Here is a 21899-nt window from a genome sequence, read left to right on the forward strand (position 1 = left end):
TTCCCTTCTTTTTTTTAATCTCTGCATTTCCTTACCTGGTTCCATTTCTGTCATATGCTTGTGACAGATTTTCTTGTGTCAGTGAAAAATATCTCAACAGTCACTTTATGACCATTTTCAGCAAACTCATCTCAGATTTTTCAAACTATAATATTCCATAATTCTCATTTGAAAATCCTCCAAGCCAGATGCCATACACCTCTAATAAGCAAAATAATAACTGGAAAGGTCTTACTTGGTTGACTTGGACTGCTTGCAGTATAAACTCTGCATAAAACACGTGTTTTCAAATGATCTAATATGCCTAGAAGTCCCAATATATTGTCATGTTTTGTAACAGACTTAATTCCTAAAGCCCTACAGCTTTTATATGTGAATAATCACACCAGTGTATATAGATCTCCTGACCGTAAACATCTTGATTTCTGACAGGTTTTTGGATGATTCGCTGTAATTGGTATTCTCTTTTATAAAAGCAAGGTTTATGAAGCTGCTCCTTGTTTCTTTTTGGGCTGACAGGAACTTTGCTGTTCATTCCATCTCTAATATGTTTTAACATGTTCTCATTTGGAATCTGAATCTGAAGCATATATATGTCTGAAAAAAAATAATGCAACCTTTTTTATGGAAAACACTTTATTTCATTGTTATTCTTATTGCTCTTCTTGTTGTGTCCTTTCTAGCACAATGTCCAGCAAATGAAATCCGTACAGAATCATCTGGAGTAATTCTCAGTCCAGGTTACCCAGGCACATATCCCAACTCTCAGACCTGTTCTTGGACTATAAAGGTTGATCCGGGATATAACATCTCCATATTTGTAGATATGTTTCAAAGTGAAAAGCAGTTTGATGAGCTGGAGGTATTTGATGGTAAGAAGGATTTAAATTCTATGTTGCTATGAAAGAGCAACAGCTCACAGAGTGTCTTGATTTCAACTATTGGATTTGTAATATTGTGATACATAACCAAATCTACAGAGTAGTGCCTTAAATCTAGATCTGTTAGTTAATGGCAGTTTTTATAGATGTAGTCAAGAAAGTTTTTTATTTTATTTGGTATTTTCAGAAGAGGAGCAGCTGCAGCTCTCCTGTTTAAAGTCACTGTCATTCAGTTTTTCTGTTTCCTCAAAAATGCATGGAGGTGTCTGAAAGGAGAAGTTAACATGCTGTTTTGTAACGGATCATTTCTACTACAGAAATACTTGTGGGGTATAATTTCATATAGTCCAATTTCATAAAATAATTTGAATCCATATACTCAAATTTGAGTCCAAACTCCCCATCTACTTTCAGTTGATATAGCAAAACTGGTGCTATATCTTATTTGAAAATGCTTATATTAAAGAATTTGCTCATCTGTTTTAGGGCAAATGACAAAAACTCATTTCCTGGAATGTTATTCATGGCAGTAGCCTCTCGGATGGCACTATTTAATTAACAGCCCATTCTTATGTTTCTGTTGAATTCTGAGCTTATTACTGTGTGTTCTGCTCTCACTGATAGATGAGAAAATCTGGTCCCTGATTGTTCTTTAATATATTTTATTCATTTGGAGATCATTAACATATCCTCCCCATTAATCAAGAGTACATGATAACTCTTATATAACCAATTAATACTCACTATATGAGTTCCATAAAATGAAAAATATTAAATGGTCACATGTTTCAAGGTATCTGCTTTGCTTAGGTAGAAGGCTTTTAGTATCTAAAATCTTATTATTTTCACCTTTTTATAACAATATTCAGAAGAAAAAAAAATCAATATTTTTCACTCTTTTAAATATTCTGTATCATTAAGTGTTTTTTTCTTTTTCTTTTTCCTCGATAATGTGTGTACTGACCTGTGTCAGGCTTGCAGAGAAAGTCATCTGAAAAATCTCTTAAAAGTATATTTTTCTCCAGTCTATTTTGTATTTAATATTGAGACAATATATAGCATTGCTTGAGAATTTTGTATTGGTCTAATCACTTTGTTTTCTTTTGAAAAAGTCTGCTTAGACTGCTTAATGATCCTGATGAATATTTTCTTTTTCTTTCTTATGCATTTAAATTTAATGAAATCAGATTATCAATAATAGATCTGAGAGGAGAATTAATATAGTTGCTACATTTTTAAGCATTGTCATTTAATGACATACAATCTTATTGTTATATATTTATTTCTAGTGCAGCTCTACCAAAACCATTTTTTCTACCACCTACCAGCAAACTTAATGGCATATTTATAACCTCTTAATGTAGTGCCATGTAGAGATTCCTAAGCTTGCTCTCAACAAGTTGATATTTAAATATGGCTCATTGCAGTGCCTTGCCGAGGTACTTGTTTGTGTCCCTGTGGCCACATTAGCATTGTGCTTTGCTGGGCTAATTAGTTTTACATCACAGTATGATGAGTTAGTTGGGACAGAAGGCAATGCTGATGTGGCTATACCATTTTCAGCTATGGATATAACTCAGGCTAGCTCATCCAGATCTGGCTTAGTTATTTCTATGTATTGCTAAATTTTGCAGTAAATATAGATCATATCCTACTGTATGTGGTCCAAAATAGTATAGTTTTGTTTAAATTAGTGTAACTGAAACGTTTTTTATAACTCAGATAAAGATATATCATTGAGTGTGACATAGAAATGACATAAAGATTGACAGGAAAAATGTTAGAGAAATAATATTCACTAAGGTACAGACTTCTGATGACTTTATAAGGCAATTTTGGAATGCAAAGGAAAATAGTGAGTATGCCTGAGTCACTATATTGTGAATTATGGTGCTTTAGCATTCCATTAACGAGGCCACTCTGGTCAGCCCAGAGCAATAAGACCATTAGCCATTTCATCTCCCCATTATCAGTCAGAACTCTAGGAAATCCCATCTATATTCTAAGCCAGAGAAGCCATACATGTACCATGAATATAATTACCAAGGTCTTTTGAACTTGAAAACACTGCATTAAGGCTACTTATACTGAATAGTGCTTATTTAATACAGCAAATACCTTTGATGTTTTTTCCCCAAATAAACCATCATAATTCTATCACTGCAATTAGACAGTAGTGTCTACTTTTACCTAACATTCAGGAAAGCCTTATATGTCATGTCAGCACCCTAGAAATTGAGTACATGTTTTTTTCTGTACACAAGTTCTGAAATACTAAACAAATCAAACTCAGGAGAACCTAGGTCCTGATGCTTAATTGCCTGGATGTCAGCTGAAAATCTGCCTTCTGGCAAGGTCTAGAAAGTGAAAATTAAGCACCACTCCAGTATCTGAAAAATGTTGTCTGACTACTCATCATGTCATGCTGCAATCTAATTTCACCATCACTATAGAGGAAGGGGTCTCACTTATTCATGTATGGTAGATTTTTATTTGCAATAATACTCTTTTAGCCCCTTTATTTGAGAATTTCTGAGCTATAATAGTACCTCATGAGCCAACCAAATTGTATTAAACCGATTTTACTCTCTAGGGAGAAGCACAGAGAAAATAAATGAATTGTCATGTTCTAAATCATTATTTTCAGCAAAAATAGGAATTAACCTCAGCAGTCCTCATTGTCTATCCTACAATGTAATCATCAGACACTACCTCTAATCATAAACACAAATATCAAAACATTTAAATTAGAGTGCGCTACGCAACCTGCACCTAAATCTGTACTTACTTATTCTTATTTTGTATATTTTTTATTACTTGGAGTTTATTTATTAATATTTATTTAACTGTATCATTGCCATAGTGGTAACTAAATGCAGTTCTAAAAGACTGGTAAGCTAAATTTTTATGGTTATCTGTGGCTTATCTTCCAACCACTACAGTTCTCTGATTCTGTGGAGGACTGATCAGGCTGCAGCTAATAAAGCTCAGCAAAAATGAAAAGAAGCAACCTATTTATTTGAAATGTCTGTTGTGACCAAGATAGTGTTGGTTGAACTTAGCTTTCCAAAACATGACAAAACATAGAGTAAACAACATAGTAAGCATACTAAAAGAAGTTCGACTGGAGAAACGATAAACTTTGTATGGAGGAAGGTGTAGTTTCATGTTTTAGAAAGCATTCAAAAGGAGACTGGCTTGTCACATTTTTTCCTTCCATTGTTGTATTGTTGTGTTATGTAACCATCCCCAAATCATTGTTACTGCATCTAGGGTTTTATTGTGGTGGAGATACAGCAGTTTGGTGCCAGGACTCTTTTTTTTTTAAGCATCATGTATGTTACTTTATGGCAACGTGAGGTAATCTTTTTTACATTTAAAAAATGCTAAAGTAAACAAATTATCTTTCAATAGTACTTAGCTCTAGTATATATCTACTGTAACAAAACTGTTAAAAACAGTTTAAAACACAAAAATGTGTCATAAGGTTTCTTATTCTTTCCTTATATATTCACCCTCTATTCAACTAAAGTATGGAAAAGATTAATAACATTAGTATTTCTTTAAAACTTTCATATTTTTTACCTCTGAAGGTTCTTCTGGACAAAGCCCTTTACTGGTTGCTTTAAGTGGAAATCACACTGGACAACTGAACTTTACAAGCAAAATGAATCAGCTATACCTTCGCTGGTCAACTGATCATGCAACCAGCAAGAAAGGATTCAAGATCCGTTACTCAGGTAACTGTTAATGATTTCCATTAAATTATATTTTGTGATCAACTCCAGTGCAAGCAGTGTTCTGCAGCAGTGCTGTGGCTCAAGGTGTGCCACATGGTCCTGAAATTGAGGAGACTCCAGAGTGAAGAGAGACAAGCCAGGACCCTTCAGCTCTCATGAGAGAGTGGCTGATGAGGTGTGTATGGTGCCAAGAGTGTAAGAGACCCAGACGTACAAAGGCAGCCCCTAACCTAGAGAGCTGGGAAAGGTAAAAGGAGCCTTATGAGGTTCAACAAAGGCAAATGTAGCGTGATGAAACTGGGGAGAAATAACCACATACATCAGTACAGGTTGGGGACTGACCTGCTGGAGGAGAGTTCTGCAGAGAAGGACCTGGGGTTCTTGGTGGACAAAATGTTGGCCGTGAGCCAATAGTGTGCAGTTGTGACTGAGAAGGCCAGTGTGATCCTTTGGTGCATTAAAAAGCATGGCCAGCAGGCTGAGGTCAAGGAAGGTTATCTCCCCCCCTCCTTTCTACTCTGCCTTGGTGAGGCCACATTTAGAATATGGTGTCTAGTTCTGGGCTCCTCAGTTCAAGAAAGACAGGGATCTCCTAGAAGGAGTACAGTGAAGGGAGACAAAGATGATTAGGGGCCTGAAACATCTCCCTTTTGAGAAAAGGCTGAGAGATCTGTGACTGGAGAGGAGAAGACAGAGGCGATCTTATCAATGCTTATAAATAACTAAAGGGCAGGTGTCAAGAGGATGATGCCAGACTCATTTTGGTGGTGTCCAGTGAAAGGCCAAAGGACAATGTGCTCAAATAAGTTCCATCCGAACATGAGAAAGAACTTCTTTACTGTGAGGTGACAGCATTGGAACAGGCTGCTCAATGACATTTTGGAGTCTCTTTCTCTGGAGATTATCAAAACATACTTGGATTCTTTCCTGTGCAATCTACTTCAGGGAACCTGCTTTAACAACAGCTGGACTAGGTGGTCTCTAGAGGTACCTTCCAACCTCTGTGATTCTGTGGTTATAATCTATATGTAGAGATACTTGCTCTTACTCTGCTCTTTTTTTAACGTTGTCACACATACCCATTGAGGACACTACTCCTGGGAGGCTTGGTTCAGTCATCACTTAACATAATGTAAATAGTGTGAGAGAGAGAGAGGTGATAATTACTCTCTCTCTGTTGTTAACATTTGCTTTTTTCTGTGTTTAGACTTGATTAACAATGTGTGAGTGGGTAAGTGTTAATTTGGTGGCTAAAAATTGTCCATATAAATTAAGTAAAGAGAAGAATGCTATGAATATTTTATATTTTTCCAAGTACCAAATATATCCCATTCAGGTTTGCTAAATAAATGCTAAATGGCACACTAACTAGAGAGATGATTTGCATATAATTCTCTCCTGTCCTCTATCATCCATACACTTTCAACATCATTTCTGGAAAGTTCCTCCTGTTGCTGAAAGAAGCGAGCTCAGCTAAGACCATAATTGTGTTCATTATTCTGGGAACTTGTGTAGCCTATTGTAGGGAACCTGCTTTAACAGAGAAGTTGGAGTTGAACGCTTGAGATGCCTCCCAACCCGTGCAATTCTGTTATTCTGTGAACTTGAGGACTATCAACAGTTAGTAAATGGTCAGAAAAAAAAGGACTAGTTATAGAAAGCTTTACCTTCATCTTGCAAGAAGCGTTTGGACTATTTTGAAAGACAAACTAAAACTGAGGGACTGGGGGAAGGGAAGTTGTTTTCAAACACACTGGTTAATGCTTGGCTGAACATGAGCCAGCAGTGTACCCAGGTGTCCAAGAAGGCAAATGGCATCTTGACTTGTATCAGAAATAGTGTTCCCAGCAGGAGCAAGGAAATAATCAGTCTTCTGTACTCAGCCCTGGTGAGAGCACACTTTGAGTACTGTGTTCATATTTGGGCCCCTCACTATAAGAAAGACATTGAGGCCCTGGAGTGTGTCCAGAGAAGAGCAATAAAGCTGGTGAGGGGACTGGAGCGCAAGTCTTGTGGGGAGTGGGCCTTCTATTATGAATTTACAGTGAGAAAGTAACACAGCTGTTACAAGAATAGAGATCATGTCATAAATTTATTTTGTAAATATCAAATTCTGTAGGTGATTGATTTTTAAGAATTGAGAAATTATTTTACACCTTATGTGTAAAAAAACCACCCATGTTTTTCTACACTTAGTTCATCAATTATTATGGCACTAGACACAGCTAATAATAACATTTGGGAAATGAAGAGAAATATGTAATCCTTATGGCAATGTTTCAGGAACAAACAGCTGTTTTGCTTTTTCTATCTCAGAAGCAGCCAGTGCCTGCTTTTTTTATCTAAACTTTTGTATATTTCAAATGAGATTCAATGAAAATAATCAGCATGAAAGAAGAGTAACTGTGAGTGGCAGCGTAAACAATTGGATTTGAATCTTAATGAGGGAAGGAAAAATACAAGATCCCAAAAAGGCTATTGATACCATGGCAGCTGTGTCTGAGCCAGAAGGCTTTCTTATTCTGAAGAACCTAGTGAAGTGAATTACTGCTCCCCAAAACCTTCTCCTTTTTCTCCAGCTATGCTTGTACACAGCATTTTGCAAATTGCACTTTTGTCATAAATGTTCTTCTTTAGAGTGCAGGAATTTTCAGAAGAATATTTAGTGTTTACTTTAGCATACAACCTTGCATGTGTAAGCTATTTGTCTAAAGTTACTTGTATGTATTCTATCTTGTAGTTGCAGAATTTTTGTTAAATAATAGTAGAGAAGAGCTATACTATTACAGCAGAAGAGTATTATTTTTAGGGCTTTGACATATTACTGAGGTATTAGCATAACCTTAATCCATATAATACTTTTCTACATTGAACTAACAAGGAGAGGAAGCATTTCATACAGTTGTAGGGAAGAAAATCTTTTTTTTTTTTTTCCTTAGAAAGAGAGATCTGATAATAAAATCACTGAAAGCAACTGCGAAAATAACTTTTTTTTTAATTTTTTAAGTGCTGGAAGTTGACTTCCTGGCAAAGCTGGTTCTACCAAAATAAGTTATTTAGGTATAAATAGGGACAAACCATGATTGTATAAATTGGAACTTACTGAGCACTTTCTAGGAAACTCTACATGAGTTGGATCTGCAAAATGGCTTTGAAAGCTACCTGCATAACCTTTGGGCTTTTTTTGGTTCACTAATTTATAAGCTCACATGCAGATCCCTACACAAGCAAGCTACCATAAGCAGTATAAAAAAAGAAGGGGTCAGTGATTTATTTTGAGTTGTAGTTAAGTGAATGAATGAAAGAACACTACAGTTGTAATTCCTATACTTCTGCACAGTACTTGACACGCCTGCCAGAGAGATGGTGATTGAGAAGAAGGCCAATCCACTTGCTACCTTGAAAATTTACGTTGCCTCTATGATGTATGCAGGCTTTTGTTTAACTTTTGTTTTTTGTTGAAGAATAAATAAGGCAAGTGATTACTTAGTTAAATTGTGAGCTGCCAGTATATGTATTAAAACTCCACCATACATATCTATTTTATCTTTATTCTGTTATTATAGCCTCGTGTATTATTGCAAGAAAAGGAATTCTTCACCATTCATTTTCACTTGTTTTTTAATATTTGTACTAATTAAACAACTGTTGGTATTTTCTCTCCATTTTACTTGAAAAGCAAAGGCCGTTGATTGATTTGGTTTTGGTTTTACGTTTTCCAGTTGCTTGTTAGAGGTGACAGAAGAAGTTTATTGGACTGTTTGTTTCTTTTGTTGTTTCTAAAATTTTTGTCGGTGGCTTGCTGTAATAAGTGCAGCAGAAAAGTCACAAAATGGAAGTTCATATAGGGCTTTGAATTTAGAGCAATATAAACAGAATCATCTATAATTGTTGAAGCACTAATAAGAAAATCTGTACCATAAATAGAAGGCTATTTAGATAGATGTTTCTTTTTTGAAGATCCAGTCATTTACAACTTCAACACTAAAGAAGGAGTTGATCTTTACAAATTTACATTGCTGTTTTCATACAGCTTACATGTCAGATTTAAAAACAAACTGCAGAAGAATTAGAATGACATCCCAACTCTTTTTGTTGCTTCGTTTTGTTTTCCTTTCTGATTCTGTATATTTTAAACTGAAGTAATGTAGGGAATGGTTGGTCCATTAACTAAGGAACTATTTTAGAAATTGGAAGGTTTGTTTTGGTTTTTGTGACCTTACACTTAAGTCCCTATGTCTATTTTCTTATCTATAAATTGAGAATGTTTAAAGTGAGAATGATGGTAAACTTCAGCATCATTGGTATTTAAACAATAGCAGCACTGAAGCACACAAGATTCTTGGTAATACAGTGATGAAGACAAAAACTGAAAGTTAGAACAGTAGTTTGTCGACAAATACATAGGATATAAGCTAAAGAAAGGTAACATGAGATTTGAGGGAAGGCTTTTTGTTGATTTATAATTTCAAACATAGAGCAGTATTTAATTGGTAAGTCAATATTTAAAACATTATTTAACTAATAAGTCTGTTCTTAGAATAACTTATTTGACTAATAATCAACGATACAGCTGTGAATTAACATCCTTTTCTAAAATAAGTTATTGAGTTAATAAATGGTTGAGTTAAAATAAATAATTGAGGTCTTAGTGGGTGACAACCCTGTCCAAAACATAGAGGTCAAAACTGGATGGCCTTAAGGTCCCTTCCCACCCAAGCATTCTATGATTCTATGATTCGTTCACTCTGTGATTTTATTATTACCTATAAGAGTGATTTGTGAAAACATCTAGGATAGGTGGGCATCCAATTTCAAAAATATTAATTTTGAATTGGAAATTTTTTAATTGATCATCCCTTAGACAAAGCACTGTAAACAGCTTTGAAAAAAATTTCAGTACTCAGTAATATGTTTCAGATCTTAAGAAAATTTCCTCGTGAAAGGAAAACTATGGTTCTGCAAATTCAAAATCAGTGATGTTTTTTCAGTTTTGCAGTTATTTCCCTGTTGGTCTTCAGTTGAAAGTGGCAAATCAACATTATGATTTTAAGTGAGCTGAAAATGTTCTGCATGTTGCCTTGCAAAAACCACTGGTGTTTAAGAAGATTTAAAAAATGTGGATGCTATGTCATTTGGAAAAATAATTCCTAGATGAGTACAATCTTATGTCACTACAGTGACATTACACTATTATCACCTAAACCTGAAGTTCCAAAAAAGATCCTCTCTCAGAAACTGGCTGGAAGAAAAACATTTTATCCTTTTGGCCCCTGACACAATGCTGCAGTATTTTATCAGCACGCTGTCGAGAATCCTGTTTAAGTGCAGAATTTGAACTCAGCTGACAGTGGTTGTAGTTTTCAATCTGACATTTTTCAAGTATTTCGTTTGCCCTCCAGATCTTTGGGTACTTTTTATTTATTACCTTGTCTGTGGTCCTTTAGTTAGTATGTCAGTTTCTAATCTTAGAAGATGTTCTGTATGCTTTATGCTGGACTCTGAAGGGAGTTCAGTTGGAGGTGCAAATAAATACTTACTTATCTGTATATTAAGAAGGAAATTGATTTAAAAAAAATTGCAAATGCTTTCCTTTTTTTCAGAGTATATGTAATTTAGACATACTAAGACATAATTAGGCATATTGCTTGACTATCAACCTTTTCTGTTTCTATTTCATTGCCTTTAAAGCACAGAATACTGTGAGTTTTAGTAGGACTTTTGCATGGATGAGGTCTACAGGCACTGCTTTAAGCATTATCATTTGTTTCTGATGTACTAGCTACCTACTGTCAATGCTTTAAAATGTCATTGGCGAAGATTTTTATACGACCAGGGAGATGGATCTGAGTTACATTAAGTAACTTCTCTAAGCATAAATTACTCAAATATATATGATTTATATTACAGAATGCTCAGAAATTGGAATTGATTTTGCGTGCCTGATTTAAACTATTGAAGTATCAAGAATATACTACTGCAAATGAAATTATTGTAGATTGCATTTCAACATGTAACATTAAGGTTACAGAACATATGGCAAATATTTTCTGTTTAGAATTGCAGAACTGAGGTTGTTGTTGGCATAGTTTCCCATTGTCCAAGTGGAAAATTATGATTAGGCCTCACCTGCTATTCTAATGCTTTTCTGGGATATTTAAAATTAATTAGTACTTGAGAAGTCATAGAATCATAGAATAGCCTGGGTTGAAAAGAACCACAATTATCATCTAGTTTCAACCCCCCTGCTATGTGCAGGGTCGCCAACCACCAGACCAGGCTGCCCAGAGCCACATCCAGCCTGGCCTTGAATGCATCCAGGGATGGGGCATCCACAACCTCCTTGGGCAACTTGTTCCAGTGTGTCACCACCCTCTGAGTGAAGAACTTCCTCCTAATATCTAACTTAAACCTCCTCTGTCTCAGTTTAAAACCATTCCCTCTTGTCCTATCACTATCCACCCATGTAAACCGCCATTACCCCTCCTGTTTATATGCTCCCTTCCTGTACTGGAAGGTCACAATGAGTTCTCCCTGGAGCCTTCTCTTTTCCAAGCTAAACAAGCCCAGTTCCCTCAACCTTTCCTCATAGGAGAGGTGCTCCAGTCCTCTGATCATCTCAGTAGCCCTCCTCTGGACCCGCTCCAAGAGCTCCATGTCCTTCCTGTATTGGGAGTCCCAGGCCTGGACGCAGTACTGCAGATGGGGCTTCACAAGAGCTGAGGGGGACAATCACCTCCCTCTCCCTGCTGGCCACCGCTTTTTTAATGCAGCCCAGGATATAGTTGGCCTTCTGAGTTGCAAGCGTACACTGCTGGCTCATGTCTGTAAATTCAGTATTTCAGAAGCTACACTTGCCTGAATTAGATTATTTTGGAAAAATAAAAAATAAAAATGACAACAGCAAAACCTAAAAAAACAGTTGTTGTGTAATAACTGTGGGAAACTTGTGCACAAAATTTACAGAAATTTTAATTTGAGAAAAATGCATCTGATGATTACTTCTGCTGTACTTTGAAATTTAATTTTTTAAACATAATAAGAAAAATATTTATTTTTGACTTAAATGTCTGTGCTGTTGTTCTTTTAATAAAAAGTTTAAAATATTTTTTATGTTCATTTGCTCAGTGAATAATTGTATATTTATAAATGTATCGTATTCAAAGTAGATTGTTTACTAGGTTTGAATGACTTGCTGAACAAACCATATATTTCCTGGTTGCAGCTTCCCTATGTGAAACAGCATAAAGTATTTTGCAGGTATAAACTGTGTGTCTAAACTTCAGAATACTTCAGCTGATCTCTGAATCTATAGTTAGAATTCCAAAATTAATGTAAAGCATCTTATACTAATTTTATTGGTTCATATTTGTCTTAAGTAATGTGAAATTTGCAAATTTTGTATATTTTATATTTTTTAAAATTTTTCTTATTATGTATTCATTTATTTGCATTTAGCTTCCTATTGCAGCCTAAACCCTACCTTGAGGAATGGTGGAATTGTAAATAAAACAGGTGGTCCTGCTGGAAGTAAAGTTCATTATTACTGCAAACCTGGATATAGAATGATTGGTCAGAATAATGCAACATGTAGACGTCACCAAAATGGCATGTATCAGTGGGATTCTCCTGTGCCAATCTGCCGAGGTAAGATATGTTTCCTTATTGAGCATGCTTCTATAATTTAATTGCAAGTAATATTTCACAGAACAGTGATCCAACATTATAAATACTACTGTGTATCAAAAGACACATTGACATCAGGAGTTTATGCAAGTGCAAATCAACTTGCATTCTTACGGTGAGTTGAACTGAAGTAGTAACAACTAGATCCATGGAATCAGAACCAGACCAAATGAAAAATTTGTTTCTAATACTCATCATATTGTTGTATAACAGAACATTTTGATTGATGATTCTTTGATGATTCTATGATTTCATAAAAATCCAGTAGTTTTCAGTAGTGCTTTTAATTTGTAACTAATATTTTTGGTGTTTTTTGTCTGTTTGTTTTATTGTTGTTTTTGTCGTTGTTTTGTTTTTACTGTGTTCTGGAGATAGACTGTTTCTACTTTATCTTTTCTGGGTATCTTAAAACTCATTAATGTTTGTCAAAAATTACAGACAAGAGGAGTAACATAAAATAGTATGAAGCAGATAAGCACAGTTCTTTTTTCTTATAAATACTATTTCACAGGTTACTCAGTGAATGGTGAACAGTTATTGGAGTCTAAAGAGTTGTAGGTCAAATAAGATTGAGAATATGGGGGAGAGGAGAAAGACTGAAAATTCTATCCATGTGGTACATATATTGCCTGTTCAAAAAATGCTTTCCATTTTGCCTGCTTATAGATCACTTTGTTTATATAAACAGATGGCTGTAACATCCATACTTAAGACTTGTCAGAACTTCTTTAATTAAAACCTGTTTTCAGTTTGTAGGATGTTAACTGAAGTGATTCATGTATCCTTCAAGACAGATATTTTTGTTTCTGGCAAGCTTCCTAGCAAGAATGATTCTGCTATTTCTAAAAGCAACATCAGCAGTATTTTCCACTTGACACTTGATGTGATGTTTATTACTCTGTTTGGAGTATTCTACTTGGCTAAAACTAGAGAACTTGAAGGAGTACAGTTGACATTTTTTATATGGAGTGATTTGGCTGCTAAGTATTTCCTCAGGATGAAAATTTTCATGTCTGGGTGGGCCATGGGGCTTTACTCATACCATGCCAGAAAGCAGCTGAGACTTCCAGTGTGCTACAAACAGTATCTGTGTGTCCATGTTTTCAGACTCCAGGAAATTTGGAATCCCATAAAATTTAATAGCATATGATGCTATTTGACCTTTCTGAAGGTAACAAAATCATGGAATAATCTGTGTGGGGGATTTGTGAGATTAGTTCAAGGACACGTGCTTTTGGGTTTACTGAAAAGGCTATTTAGATTAAGTAGCTGGGTAGAGAAGCTGGAAACTCAGGGACATTGTAGTAAAGAACCTGGAATGCTGACTATCTGTATAGCTTGGCCAGAAAGTTTGGAAAGTAGAGAATGAATTCTGTTCGAGCACCTGTATATGAGCCAAAATTTTTATCAATTTGCTTAAACACAGAAGTCTAGTGTCATTTGATGTGTCCAGAGATATTTTGCCTGTTCTCCAGCTACCAGTCCAAAAACGCACAAGCTCCTGTGTTATCCACTGAACCTGTCTTGTCTTGGAGACCTAAGAATGTCTCAAGTAACTCTAGAAAATGGGAAAAATAAAAAAGTCAATCCCTATCTACCTAAGCTCTGTTGTAATTAATCTCTTGATTCTGCTTGATGTACAATGTAATTAGGTTGATGTAGTTATGGTTAAGTTATGAGGTAGTAAGAAGGAGAAATAGTTTAGCTTTCTGTCAGTTCAGCAGGCAAGTAAACATTTTGTAAGTGTAGAATTCTACTTACGTGACTAAGGCTCAGAGTGTTCCAGTTATAGGTGAACAATCAAGTTAGTCATCAGGGGAGCAGATGGAGAATTAAAACAGACACTTATTTAAAATGCATCAGAGCCATGAAAAGCCATGGTCACTACTGTTGTGATCAGATCTGGGGGAACAACTACTAATAGAAAGGCTTGTACCCAGACACAGCAGGACTTGCCTTTACCCCTCTGCTTTTCCACTTTCTCTAACGTCATTAAAAGTAGAAAGTGGGGGTCTCTAGAACTCCTTATTATCACATTTTCATCCAATCTCTGTCCTATTACTACTATTTCTAGTGGCAGGGGAGTCAGCTCTTACCACTTGAGGGAGAAATACTCAATTTTGAGAAGAGCAGTCCTGTTTAAAATGCAAAATGTGCTAAGATAACTATGTTACAAAGGAAGCAGCTTATTTTGCTCCATTCCTTTAGTTCTATTTCTATTAGCAATTTGACAGATTCCAGATGGAGGCAAACAAGAGAAATGAACTAACCATTCATCATTTTATAATGCTTACCTCTCCTCATTATAATTATATGCAAAGCACTGTGTTGTGTTTAATTTAAATGCATCAAATGTGACAACTTTGGAATATTGAAAACAAATTTTAGACTTTGTTTATGGTGCCTTGACAATGTGTTGTGAAATTAGTCATTTATATCGAACTGGGTAGATGGTAAGAAAATCAAATTCCTTTTTTAAAAATATTTATTTTCATCTCTAACAGATTTCAGACAAAGTCTATCATTTCTTCTTTTGAAATATATATTTTATTAAGAACGAAAAAAAAAAAACAAAAACCAGTAACAGGAGGAAGGGAGAAAATTACCTATCGGGCATTTTAACTGCTAAAATGTTGAATTGCTCCTTACAATTGTCTGTATATGTAACAGACAGTTTAATTCTCAAAACTACACCTTTTATTGATAAATATTTAGGAAAAAATCTTTAAAGCTGTGTTTTATTCAATGTATTTACTGAAGAGCAATACAGTGTGTGCCACAGTCAAGGTAATGATTATGTACATAGAAACATTGTTTTTTATGATGCCTTTAAATAGATTCATTTGAATATTGTGATATGTCCTTAACTATAAGTTGCTGTTTCACAGAAAGTATCCTTTCAGAGCTAATGATACTATGAATTTCCTCTTAGAAGTGCCACAAGGCACATAGCTTTAAAAAAAATAGGGGTAACGAAGTGTTGCCTTTCTTCTTTTCATTATCAGAATTAAGGGAGCAGAGAGGTTTCACAAAAGGAAATCCTACCTTGGGGACTTTTCATAGAAGTGACTGGGATTGATATTTCTGTAATTATATTCCACACCAGGATTGTATATTGTGATATACTGTTAAATTAAACATATCACACTGTGGTAAAATATATATCTAAGAAAAATAATCATGAATAACCAAAACAAAACAAAACTGCACCTAGATGCTACTCAGACTTAACTGAGTAGAAAACAAATTAAATGTAAGTTTAAAATCATAAGTAGTTGTCTGTAGAAAAATTCTGAAGGAGCAAAAAAAAGTTAAAATTATTTGGAATATCAAAACAACCACTGCCTGTAGTCCATGTTGAAATTTCTGCCAGTGTTTAAACAACCAATATCAACATAATGATTTATAGAATGTCCATCTATGTGAGATACACTTCAAAATACTTCTTAAAGTTTCAAACTATTACATTAATTGGAATGTCATAAACATGGGAAAATCATTGTAGTTGCTATGAATGGATTATGTGAAAATTACTAATCTCTATCTCTTATTTCATTGTTGTGATAATATTAAACAAACATAAAATAATACAATATGAGAAAATGCCTTTATTTTCCTTTTCCTCCTTTCTTTCTAGCTGTATTTTGTGGTATTCCTGATTCTCCTGGGAATGGTTCAGTTATAGGTAATGAATTCACTTTGGGCAGTAGATTGATATATGAATGTAATGAGGGCTTCAAGCTAGAATCTAGTCAACAAGCAACAGCAGTGTGTCAAGAAGATGGATTGTGGAGCAACAAAGGGAGGCCACCTGTCTGTAAATGTAAGTAGGCATGTGTTTCTCAAGCATATTTCCCTTAAACTGATTCAGGAATATCTTCTGTGATTAAGTTTACATTTTATGTGTACCTATCTGCTGAACTGGTCAGTCAGGAACATATCATCAGTCATACAGTATGTAGTAGAATAGAAGTGACCTATTAAATGTGTTTAATAATAGCAACAACAATAATAAATAATAATAATAAAGTTTATTTTCAAAAAATATGTCTTAAAATCTCTCTATGGCTAATGTTCTCTGTCTTCGCTGTATAAAGTTACAAACATCAATTGTAGAAACTTTTTAAAAAACTGATAGTGTAAACAACTAACCAGGGTAAGAGTTATCCAGTCTTTCTTTTTGTTTTCAGTCAGAACTGCAAAGAATAATGCAGGTTCCTTTGCTATGCAACATGACATCTCGTGCACTGGGTTAACCTCCATCTGGCTTTGTATTCAAAATAGTGTACACAATCCTCCTTCTGTCATGATCTACATGAGATTCTCTGCTTTAAATCCTGGAGCATCTCTTCCTTTTTTTTTCAGATGGGTTTTTGCACTGCTGTTTCTCACTCTTTAAAAACAAAAAGTTCCCCTCTTCTCTTAAAAATCATTTCCCAGAGGTACCGCCAGATTTGCTGATGAATTCAGCTATGTCCTGTGGCGGATCTTTTGCAGAACCAGCTGGAAATCAGTGTATCTGGCAAGGGCAGCCCCTGGCCTCTTTCCACATAAGCCATCCCATCTCCACTTATTCCAACACTCTGATATCCATACCAAATACACTCAGACAACTCTTCTATAGAGCTAACAGTCTTGCTGTGATTCATTCTCATTGTTTCTTCATTGTGTTTGGAATGGTGATTCTCATTTCTGTTCTCTGGGCAACCTCCATTTGATCTACATCTTTCTTGAAGGACAGTGCCTAAATAAGCAGTTCCACTGAGTACATAAGAAGGATTATTTGAAGTCACCTATGATCACATGAGCATGCTCTATGTTCAGAACCATCCACAGTGGAAAAGCAGTGGAAAAGTCTCATATATTGAACTACACTTTATTCTCTTAGAAAAAAAAAAATAATAATAATAGGGTATAAAGTACATAACTTCAATAATTAATCAACATAAATATCAACAGATTGTTTTCTGGAGGGAAGAAACAAATTAGCTTAGATTAAAAAAAAAAAAAAAAACAAAAACAACAGTGTTTTTGCAACTATTGAACCTTATCAGACAGTGATTATTCTATAAACTGAGCTTAATTACTAATGTTTTGTGTAGCTTTCTACATTATGAACTTTAATTTAATATTTGTAAGTCCTAAGTGACTTTTAATTTATTTTTTTTCCTTTTCTAAAAGTTTATTCAGTTTGTAAAATATTCCCATTACTTAGTAAAGTGACAAATGCTGAAGTAAAAAACACTAGTGATCTACCTTAAAATTATACAGTTGGTGTTTTCAACATGGATTGCTCTTCAAGGGCATGCATGTGTTACTCAAGATTACTTATCTGCAAGTTGTAAAAAGCTTAGATAATCTTCATAACAACCTTTCTTTAAAGTTGCGGTACTATAAGTATATATTTGTTTAGTCTCCAGAGATAGAATCATCTGAGACTGATGAGCAGTGAACACAGCACAAAAAAGTGAGTGGTAATAAATGAGTTCATTTTTTTCCCCAGGTCTATTAAAATGAAGGCTGAAATCATTACAGCTTGTTTTACAATGTTTCTTTGGTAATATAAAGCCTGAGTCTCTGTATAGCCATTTGAAAACCTTTCTCAAGCAATACTTTAAATCTGGCCTCATTAGAGACTGACCATGTAAATAGTATCTTATTATATGAATACAGGACACTGTGAGAAATCTGCTAAAACATCCTTCTGAAGCCTTAGTGTCTTGTTACTGGTCAAAGGCAGAAGAGGGACACACATTCCAAAGAACATTCCATCCAAAAAGTGGAGAAATATCTAATTTGAATAAACAGAGTAACTTGAGTCTCAAACTATATATGAGTATCGGTGCTTGCATTTCTTTCCTTACTCTTTGCCACATGAAATGCTTCTAATATCTTTACTACAATTAGTATAATTTGGTTTGGACTCAAATACAAAGGAAATGTTGTGTGGGTGTAATTACAAATTTAAGGTTTTAAATTGTACATATAGTCAGATGACAAATGCTGTCTTACATATCATCATTTTTATATACTTGTAACTCTTATATAAATTATTTTTGAAAAATCAATAGTTTCTGTCTTTCTAAGGTTAAAAAAAAGAACAATCATTTGGGAATTTTTTATTTGTTTATTCTGTTACATCAGCTGCTCTGGAAATACAAATGCTGATTCTTGCAGGGACAAGTTAAAAAGGGAAAATAGCATGAATTAAACTTCATTCCATACCTTTAAATGAGATAATATCATCTTATTATTATGCAGAAATTATCTGTAACAGCTTGATTCTTAGATTTTATTTGTGACTAATTAGTGAAAATTATTCTTGCTTAGTTCTTTAATGTCTCACTTTCTGAAGAATATATAAGAGAAATGAGATCTTCCAAATCAGAAGGACTGTAAAACGAAAAACAGAAAAACACCTAGATGGAAACACAAAATTCAGATGTATCGCTTCCTTTGTGCAGGGCTTGTCCAGTCTTCTTAATTTACTGATACTTATGAATTTAAACCATACTAAGCAGAGACTTATTTTTGAGACCAACTTACGGTATTTAGATTCTAGGAAAATATCAATAGCTCAATGTGTTTGTTCACCAGAGTAAGAAAATTATAAATAGTTAATTGTTATGAAAAGTTCAAATTAAAAGCTGAGCACATTACTAAACAATTTTTTTTGTTATATTTAAATTGTAGTTGCAAAGACAATGTTATAATATTTTTAGTCAATTGTGCTGTTCTGGTAGTGACTATTCTGATTAGTGGTCATTTTGCTCGTGCTTTGAGTAGAAACTATGCCTGGATTTTTAGAATAACTTCTGGAAATTTATAGAATAAATTCTGGAAATTATCATTATGTTAAAATGAGCAGTTTTAATTATAATTTCAATTGCTAATTATATTTACTGACCTGTACTTTATATAAAACAATATCATCCATACATTTCTGTATTAAAAATGCTTAGGAAAAAGAGTGTGCATCTTCGCATCTATAAGAAGTTTATATCATCCCTTATACTATTCTATGTATGTAACACCCACCTGATGTTCATGCCCAGGCTGGACTGGACTTTGAACATCCTGGCTTAGTGGAAGGTGTCCCTGCCTATAACAGGAAGTTTGGAATTAGATGAATCACTCTGAAAGCATATAAATGTTTTTATTTATTTTTCAAATGATCTAACTGTAATGTAATAATTTTTCTGAATGCTCACAGTATGTGATCATACACTAAATAGCATTTGACTGCATTGACAGCTTTTATGCCAATAGTAGAACTTTCCTAAACTGAACAGCATGGAGAGAAAAAAAAAAAATTATTTGGGCCTTTGCAAAAATTACCTAGTAATATTTGCTTTTTCTTTATATCCCTGGAGCCTTTTTTGTCTCTGAAATGTTTAAATAAATCAAGTTAGAGCATGACCATCACTGTTCCGGTGCATCTCTAAATGAAACTGCACTACACATTTTTGCTCATTTGCAGTGTTCACTGTATAATATTCATTATTTTTTGCTAGAACTTGTATTTCAGAAATGCACACAATATGCTCAGTTTTTCATTCAAAGACTTCTGCCAGTATGGCGAGACATATTTTCTGTTAAGAAATTTAGTGGCAGGATGCTAATATTTACATGTCCTTTATTCACAGCTGTGACTTGCCCCAACATAGAGACTCTGCTTTCAGAACATGTTGTCTGGAGACTGATTTCTGGGTCACTGAATGAGTACGGAGCTCAAGTCATGCTCAGCTGCAGTCCTGGGTATTATTTATTGGGTCAAAGACTCATACAGTGCAGGACTAATGGAACCTGGAGTGTAGGTAATGAAAGGCCAATCTGTAAGGGTAAGCAGTTCACTTGTTTACAGAATATACTATTGTTTTTAATACATATATTTTATAAATCTATTTTTTGTATATATATTTATATATACATGCCAGAGCTGGCACATCGTCCTTGCACAAGTGTGAGAAGGAGTGTGAATATACAGAAAGATAGTTAAGAAAAGATGTAATGAGAAAATAGAAGAACACAGGACTAACGGTGGTGATCGTCTGCAGGGGTTGGCTAGACAAGTGCTACTGACTAGCCTTGTTTGCAAACAACCACCCTCTTACATCCTTTTCTGCCTGTCTCAGCAGCGAGATTCATCCTTTTTGAAAATAGCATGGGTAGCTTTTTAGCGCACCAATTAGTGTGACTGAGAGGTTTGTTTCTTGTGATTGTCTCCCAGATTCAAGTCCGCAATCAGATATCCCTGCTGGAATTCTCACAGGTTCTCATGGTGTAACTGACCAGACTTGGTCCCCATCACTGGCTCCCTTTCTTATTATCCCTGGTTACAATGGAAATAGTCCTTGATCAGACAACCTGAAAGAAGCAGACACCTTCTTTCTACATACCCTTACATCCAGGAATACGTATAGATGGAATGTAATCGCATCCTTCCCAGACATTCATGTCTTGCTTCAGAGTATGACATTTAGATTGCATTTAAACTGCTTTCAGGATTTGAAGTCATCTGAGTTTTCTGATTTAGGACATGCTTTACCAAACCAAGCATAATTTTAAGCCTAATGCATAATATTACTGTTGAATAGAGCTTTTATATTTATTCATATTACATTTACTTTTTAAGAAAATGTGATCTATTGTTTTCCAGTCTAAGGAATTATGAAAAGCATTTTCATATTTCAATTTGTTTTTTTGTTATTTTTCTTCCCCAGTTATCTCCTGTGGTGGTCTTCCATCTCCACCAAATGGAAATAAGATTGGAACCTTAACAGTATATGGAGCCACTGCAATTTTCACCTGTAACACAGGATACACGTTAGTTGGTTCTCATGTGAGAGAATGCTTGGCAAATGGTCTTTGGAGCGGTGCTGAAACTCAGTGTCTAGGTAAAAGCTTATATTTTTTCTTTTGTTTTGTTTTTTGAACAATAGTAGTATTAATTATTGGACTTCACCTCATATCAAGCAACAACACTTTTACACAATAAATGTTTTCTAAAAGAAAGTATTGTGTGCTGTGCTGCATTTGATTTTAAGATGCTCTATCAGCATATAGTTGTGATTTGGTCTATCGTTTGTTTGCTTGTTTTCAATTAAATTATATTTGATGTTGTTGCAAGGCTTTTGGGGCCAGAAGGATTTTTTAGGTAACACACTTGGTCATCCACATTTACAATACTTTGATTTGCTTCGTGGAGCAGTCTCAGATGGCATGAAGAAACTAAGCGGGAAGATGACCTTCAGTTCAGAAGCATGCCTAGTGCATTCCAACTACAAGTAAATGTTCAGCATTCTGAGAATTTAGGCAAGGAGTTTAGACAAGAGATAATCCAAAATAAAGTACAAGCATCACCCCTTTCTGCTTTCTCACAATGCTGAGATGTATGTAGTGGACCTCAAGTTCTAATGCCTGCTATTTCATTCCTCAGATTTGCTTATGTTGGTTTATAATGAGCTTAAAATAAATAAATAAATAAATAAATAATAGGAATGGGTGTATTTCATAGCATGTCAAGAGGAACAACAATTTTTTGTCCATCTGAAGATAAAATTGAAAAACTCTTTTACTAGTCCTTACTTTT

General features: G+C 34.7%; 2 protein-coding genes across 2 annotated transcripts in view; both read left to right on the forward strand.

Annotated features, from left to right (window-relative positions):
- The window catches only part of LOC109366375 (CUB and sushi domain-containing protein 1-like), a 27044-nt gene extending 26615 nt beyond the window's left edge, over positions 1-429 (forward strand). The window contains exon 11 of the mRNA XM_019613583.2: positions 341-429. Within this exon, the coding sequence (XP_019469128.2) occupies positions 341-429 (89 nt within the window). The remainder of the gene's footprint in view (positions 1-340) is intronic.
- A 155-nt stretch (positions 430-584) lies between these two features.
- The window catches only part of LOC100545105 (CUB and sushi domain-containing protein 1-like), a 30419-nt gene continuing 9104 nt past the window's right edge, over positions 585-21899 (forward strand). The window contains exons 1-6 of the mRNA XM_019613584.1: positions 585-872; positions 4475-4621; positions 12080-12268; positions 15945-16130; positions 19954-20148; positions 21031-21204. Coding sequence (XP_019469129.1) covers positions 611-872; positions 4475-4621; positions 12080-12268; positions 15945-16130; positions 19954-20148; positions 21031-21204 — 1153 coding nt within the window. The 5' untranslated portion in view covers positions 585-610. The remainder of the gene's footprint in view (positions 873-4474; positions 4622-12079; positions 12269-15944; positions 16131-19953; positions 20149-21030; positions 21205-21899) is intronic.

This window comes from Meleagris gallopavo, chromosome 2 (assembly GCF_000146605.3).
Source record: "Meleagris gallopavo isolate NT-WF06-2002-E0010 breed Aviagen turkey brand Nicholas breeding stock chromosome 2, Turkey_5.1, whole genome shotgun sequence".
In the NCBI taxonomy this organism is placed as follows: Eukaryota; Metazoa; Chordata; class Aves; order Galliformes; family Phasianidae; genus Meleagris; species Meleagris gallopavo.